This window comes from Wyeomyia smithii, chromosome 2, assembly GCF_029784165.1.
Source record: "Wyeomyia smithii strain HCP4-BCI-WySm-NY-G18 chromosome 2, ASM2978416v1, whole genome shotgun sequence".
Lineage (NCBI taxonomy): Eukaryota > Metazoa > Arthropoda > Insecta > Diptera > Culicidae > Wyeomyia > Wyeomyia smithii.
In genome coordinates this window covers 278,119,378-278,126,683 of record NC_073695.1, presented here as the reverse complement: position 1 = coordinate 278,126,683, position 7,306 = coordinate 278,119,378, and the positions used below count along the sequence as shown (strand labels likewise).

Genomic DNA, 7,306 nt, shown 5'->3' with positions numbered 1-7,306 from the left:
CCAAACACGATATGGCAGAATTTGCCAAAAATAAACGGTTCTCCTTTCATGACGTTTTTTCATAGATATTTCCACCAATGAACTAGTTTTAGTTCCAAGTCGTTTGAGGTGTCGCTTGATGAATTGAGGCTGTTGACCTAGATACTTGATATTTCTACCCAAGTAATTAGAGGCTTAGTACTGCTTAGATCATGATCATCATACATATTACCGGCACATGTTCCGGTCATGTTCCAGGAACCGTTTTACCGATTCCGGTCATTCGCTTCGGCAACATAAAGAACCAAAATACCCTTCTTTTGGAGGATGTTGAGCTTAAATTTGATGAAATAAACAAGAAGACTAAGAAATGTGTTCAAACTGTGCCAAAAGTAAAACGAGCTCAAATCAAACAGAGCCTCAAAGAGAAATATAAAACTATTGTAGTCCTACGTCAACTATGCGGTCGTATCCCGGATACCACCTCCACCTTTTTTTTTCAAATAACTTCACTGCTAAAACTAGGCATCTTCCTTAGCATGCCTCCCTATGAGCACCGCTGCATGTTGTTAGGGATTGAGACGTTAAAGAGAAGGAGATCTAACGCCCAAGTTATCTTCGTTGCGAAGGTCCTGAATAATGAAATTAATTCACCTGATATTCTCGCGGAATTGAATCTCTACGCTCGGGGAAGGAATCTGCGGAGACGTCAACTCCTCAACTTGGAGGCCGTATAGTCGGTACGGCCAGTATGATGCGATTAGGTTTATGTCAACGAGGTACAACGAGGTTGCAGAACTATTCGATTTCAACGAACACATCAACACTTTCTTGTAACGCCTGAGGATGCGCTTATAACATTTTGATATTTTATTGTTAATCATCTCTAGTTTTTAATTTCATTCATTAAGACAAACCATTGTCAGTAGAATTTTTAAATATAACAATATAACAATAAATATCTATCACTCGATCAATTCACAATGGATTTTTTTCGTTTCTGCAGTAGAGTTTAAAATGGCATCTGAATATTTTCTCGATTCCGAAAAAAACCTAAAGGGGATAGACAAAATTATGGAGACCAGCAATTTTTTGAAAATTTTAAAATGGCAATAACTTTTTGAAAACTTAATCAATTTTGGTGCAACAGGTTTCATTTAACTGGAAAAGTTTCCTAGTTTTCTAATGTTGTTTTCAAACTAGATGTAGAAATTTTTCGGATTAAAGAAGTGTGTGTCAAAATAAACATTTTTGCAACGCGTGAAACTTTTTCTCACATCTTGTTTTATTTAGGTTTATAAAAGCAAAAACCTCGTGCTACATTCCTATTCGGAACTTGACCTTCTGTTTATTTATACACAGACTTGTTTAGTATACAGGACAATTGCGGGGCTAGCGCTACGATCCTACTGACACTAACAGTCACCCCCGGGCCGAGACTCGAACCTACGACGACTGGTTTGATAGGCCAGCATCGTACCTCGAGACCATCTGGGAGGTGATTATTTAGGTTTATATATTGCCAAAAATCTCCGAATCATTCTGAATTCAATGGTAACCTACGATTGAAAATTCGCCAAGATACCATCGGGATATGAATTATGTAAGTATAGATGTTGTTGTCCGTTGGTCAAATTTAGTTTGCAGGCAATATTAGAAAACTAGGAAACTTTTCCCGTGAAATGAAACATGTCGCGTCAATATTTTTTTATCTGTCGTAAAGTTATGGGCATTTTAAAATTGGCAAAAATTGCCTATCTCAATAATTTTGTCTATCCCCTGTAGGTTTTTTTCAAAATCGAGATAATATCCAAATGCCATTTTGAACTCCAAAACGCGATTTCCCGTTTCGGGAAATGTAATTGAAATGATGCGCAGAGGCTAGGACTCGACTCGAGACGCCATTTTGAAGTTTAAGATAACAACTTCTGATAACTGAAATACAGTCAAAAATAGCCAAATACCACCTAGTATGAGTATTTCCGGAAACGGGAAGGTTTCTAGAGGAGTGAAATCGACCTCAGATGCCATTTTGAATCTTTTCATTAGCACCAAATTGTTTCCATTGAGTTATTTTATTAGTGTTGGGAACAAATTTTCGACATTAACATATTGATATAGTATCAATAAAGAGTCATTAAAAAGGAGAATCGGATGCAACAATTCAAGTGATGTAACAAACAGCCTTTCGCAGTTACATGTCAAACTTGCGGTCGTGGCTTTGCTCTCAACAAGGTTGTTAATCGATAATTTATCGTAAACGCCGATAACAATACCGTCTGTTATCGTTATCGACGATGACGCTTACGTCTTCAGACATTATCGTCATTGTCAATGACGATAGCTACTGGACGGTATCGAATCAATAACGTTTGTTTATTACCATCCACTGCAATACCATCATTTGCTTTAATAGGTATATTATTTAGATGCATTTTAAATGTAAATATGAGAATGCTACATACCTTACTATTCGAATTTGTGCTTTAAAAACTCGTTTTTGATGGCGAACACAGTAGTCGTGTTATTGTGTGGTGATATAAAATTGTTAATTTGCGTGTGAAATAGTGCAGTGATTCACGATAGATATATTCTAACGTGTTTCGGTAGTGAATCTACACAAGGCTAAGTACAAGATCAGTTGCTTTAAGCAGCAAGTTCGCGTTAAAGTTTGATAAATTAAAATCCCCCCCGGCGCTTTCACAGCAGCGGTGGTGGCGATCATTTTTTTCCTTGCCTTTGTCTCTCTTCCCTGTATGCTTGTTGGTGTAGCGTCCCGCGTTTAACCTGTATTGTGTCATGATTTGCTCCGGCTGTAGTTCGGCAATTGTATTATCAGATTTGCCGTTGAAATGTGTGGGCTTTAACTATGCACGTTTGTTTCACTACAAGTGCACCGGGCTCACCAAGGCGACGGCAAAGATGATCACAGACAACGATAATCTTTGCTTCAAGTGTGATGAGTGTTTATCAAACCAGTGTTGTGGTGGGCAACATTTGACTCCGGACATGAAGCGTATCGAAGAAGAGATGCAGAAATTATTTTCTCTCTCTGACTCGGTCATTCAAATACGGGATCAAATTGCGACCCAGATAAACAGCACGATAAATATCGGTATGGAACAGTTGAGATCAAATGTAAAGGAGTCTCTTGAAAAATTATTATGTGAGAAATTTGAAAAATTGAATCATTCGGTTTTGCAATTAAATACGAATCAGAATATAGCTGCTATTAATAATGCTCGCGCGCGGATTGGGACGATTCCTTCTGAATCGGACCAAATCGGCAAAAAGCGTAGAATCGAATACGAAAATAATGACGATGTTTTTGACGACGGTGCAACTTTTGCGCAAGTTGTTAAAAGTCGCGGTAAAAACAATAAATCTAACTCAAGTAACAAAAGTAATACTAATATCGGATTTAAACCGGTTAAACCTAAGACTCGTCCGGTTATTGTGATTAAACCGAAAGAGTCCAAACAACCTTGCGAGGAAACTCGGAAGTTTTTAAAAACTAACTTAGATCCTAAAACACACAAAGTTAGTAATTTCAGGAACGGTAAAGATGGTTCCATTATTGTCGAATGCGCCGTTGGCGAAAATATTGATTTAGTGAAAAATGGCATTCAAAGCAATCTGGGTGAAAAATACAGTGCTGTTGTTCCCACGTCGGTGCCTAGATTGAAAGTAGTGGGCATGAGTGAGAATCTTTCTCCTGATGTTTTCATTGACTATTTAAAGAGTCAAAATGATTGCATCACAATCAATGAGGTAAAAGTAGTTGATATGTACGAAAATCCACGCTTCACCTATAACAAGTATAGCGCGGTAATTGAAGTTGATTTAGAAACGTATAATAGTTTGTTATCTGCTAAGCAAGTAAATGTAGAGTTTGATCGGTGCTTAGTATTGCCCGCGATAAATGTGCTAAGATGCTTCAAATGTGGAGAATTTGGACACAAGAGCATGGATTGCAAAAATTGTGATGCATGCTCTAGGTGTAGCCAAAACCATAAGACATCGGAGTGTACATCTACTGTATTGAAATGCGTCAATTATGTAAAAACGAATAAAGAGCGTAAAACTAATTTGGACGTCAACCATGCCGCTTTTAGTTCAGAGTGTTTAATTTATAAAAGACTATTCGAGCAAAAGAAAGGCAGCGTGCTTTTGAATAAATAGCAAACAAGTTCCAACGAGAATGTGAATAAGTTTGATTTTTTGTATTTTAATATTGCGGGGTTGACAACAAACTACGTTGCATTACGTCAGATTGTTGAAGATAAACGTCCACTTTTGGTGTTTTTACCAGAGACTCACATTGTCGATGATGAAGCATTTGAAAATTTAGTATTCCGGGATACAATGTTGCTGCTTGTTTATCATATTCTAGGCAAACTGGCGGTGTTGCTGTTTATGTCAGAGAATCAGTTCAATTCCAGCTTTGTCACAACGAAGCTAAGAATGGTAACTGGTTCTTGGGCATTACAGTAGTTGGTGGCATGAAGGTGGGCAATTATGGTGTTTTGTATCATTCTCCTAATGCTAGTGACCGCCGTTTTCTTGAAATATTGGAAAACTGGCTTGATGAATTTCTTGATTTGAGTAAAATAAATAAAGTGACGGGCGATTTTAATATTAACTGGCGAGATGATGCAAATTCGAATCATTTGAAGCGTTTGGTTGAGTCTTTCAATTTGAAGCAAAGTGTAGATGAATATACGCGTATTTCCCAGCGGAGTAGAACTTTGATTGATCATGTTTATTGCAATTTTGATTCGATTCGTTCAGTTACGAATTCTGATATGAAAATAACCGATCATGGGACATTAGTAATTAATGTTCTAGAAAACTTGAATAATAATAATGATTCAATAAAATTGAAATGCTGGAGAAAATATTCGAAACAGGCTGTTTCGAACCTTGTTGAGAGAAGCTTGGGTTTTCCAATCGCGACCGGTAGTTTAGATGAATCTGCAGCTGTTCTTACTGACATTTTGAAGACGTGTACGAATCAATTAGTTGAACATAAATTTGTTTCGCTGAAAAACTCGAACAGCTGGTATAGTTTGGATCTTTTGCGCCTAAAGCGCAAGAGAGATAAACTGTACAAAAAGTTTTGTAGATCAAACAATCAGAATCATTGGATTGAGTACACGTCCGCGCGTAATAAATATTCACAAGCGATTAAAAAGAAGCGTTGTGAATATATCCAGAGAAAGATTGTTCAACATCAAAATAACAGCAAAGAGTAATGGAAAATTTTGAAATCTTTGTTGAAACCTAGTAATTGTAAACCGCGGTCCATAACTTTTGAAGGCACATTAGAACATTCAGAACAAATTATTGCATCTAGATTTAATGATTATTTTGTCAATAGTGTTGCATTGATCAATCAATCCATTGATTTGGTCGAGGAGCCCGACGAAATAAAACAGCCGATTAACAGTAGTTGTACATCTGATGGTTTTCACCCAATCACGTTAGATGAACTGAGAAAAATTTGTTTTTCATTAGGTAAAACGGCTGGAGTAGATAATGTAAATGCTAGAGTTATTCAAGATTGCTTCAATGTCATTGGTCACACTTTGCTGGACCTCATTAATGAATCGTTGCAAACAGGGCACGTGCCTTTGGTGTGGAAAGAATCGTTGGTTGTTCCGATTCAAAAGGTTGCTGGAACGATTAAAGCCGAAGAGTTTCGTCCCATCAACATGTTATAAACATTAGAAAAGATATTAGAACTAGTTGTTAAAGGCCAGCTTCTAGAATATTTAAATAGTAACTCGTTGCTAATTCCGGAACAATCAGGCTACCGGGAAGGCCACTCATGTGAAACCGCGTTAAACTTAGTACTAGCAAAATGGAAAGATAACTTAGAAAATAGAGACACAATATTTGCTGTTTTTTTGGATCTAAAACGCGCTTTTGAGACAATTTCTAGGCCCTTATTGTTGAACACAATCAAGCGCTTTGGAATTTCGAGTACTGCATTCAAATGGTTTGAAAGCTACTTGTCTGACAGAACTCAACGGACTGTTTTTAATGATTCTGTTTCTAGTCCCGTGGAGAATGATCTTGGAGTTCCACAGGGAAGTGTATTAGGGCCCCTTTTGTTCATTATGTATATAAATGACATGCGACGAGTTTTACGTTTTTGTGATATTAATCTTTTTGCCGATGACACCGTGTTGTTCATTGCAGCTAAGAATGTAGAAGAAGCCGTTTCACACTTGAACGAAGATTTACGTTCTCTAAGCAGATGGTTGAAGTATAAGCAATTGAAATTGAATATTGATAAAACTAAATTTATGATTTTCACGCGCACCGTTGTAAATGATGATGTCTCTGTTTTGATTGATGATGAGGCAATTGGTCGCGTTCGGGAGATTAAATATCTTGGCGTGATTATTGATGACAACCTAAAGTACAACGCTCACATTGACAATGTCATCAAGAAAATTGCCAAAAGTATGGAATTCTATGCCGTTTGAAAAACGAATTAACGATTAGTAGTAAAATACAGCTATACAAGTCAATCATCTCTCCACATTTGGATTTTTGCCCTACCTTTTTGTTTTTGGCCAATAACACACAATTATTGAGGTTACAGCGTTTGCAGAATAGAATAATGCGTTTGATTTTAAATTGTGATAGATTAACTTCCTCTGTTTTCATGTTGGACGCTTTGCAATGGCTATCTGTGAAGCAGCGAATTGTTTATTTGTCTATGGTGTTCATTTTTAAAATAATTAATGGTTTGCTACCTCAATATTTGAGTGATCGAATTGAAAGAGGAAGAGATTTTCATAGATATAACACTAGAAACGCGGATGAAATAAGAACACCTTTCTTTCTAACGAGAGCTTCACAAAATTCATTGTTTTATAAAGGTATAAATTTTTTCAATTCGATGCCAAGACATGTTAAACGAGCACCAACACTTGCGGAGTTCAAGAGACAATGTATTTCACACGTGAAAGTTTCTATTGTATAGAACGATACTAAGTTTTTCAAATGATGTAGAGTTTACCTGACGAAGTTTGAACAAACGGATCTTAAATGACGAAGTTTTAACAAACGGATTTATTTTAGATGAACTGTTTGTTTTGGTTTCTATTCATATAATGATTGTTTTATTGAAGCTTGTAAATGACGAAGTCTTATACGAACGGATCTGATTGTGTTGTAAAATTTTATTTATATGTTTATATTAAATTGGACTTTTCTAAATTTATAACAACAAAACTACTGTGTTCGTCACGGTGATGATGATGGATTTTTTTTTCATTTATGTTGTTGTAGCTTTAAAAATAATAGAAAGAGA

At 36.4% G+C, this 7,306-nt stretch overlaps 1 protein-coding gene across 1 annotated transcript; it reads left to right on the top strand.

Moving 5' to 3' along the window:
* The first annotated feature begins 2,988 nt into the window (after positions 1 to 2,988).
* On the top strand, positions 2,989 to 4,797 carry LOC129720647 (uncharacterized). Its single transcript, XM_055672136.1, has 2 exons — positions 2,989 to 3,750; positions 4,771 to 4,797. Exons 1-2 carry the CDS (start codon positions 2,989 to 2,991, stop codon positions 4,786 to 4,788), a joined length of 780 nt encoding a protein of 259 aa, XP_055528111.1. The 3' UTR covers positions 4,789 to 4,797.
* The last annotated feature ends 2,509 nt before the right edge of the window (positions 4,798 to 7,306 follow it).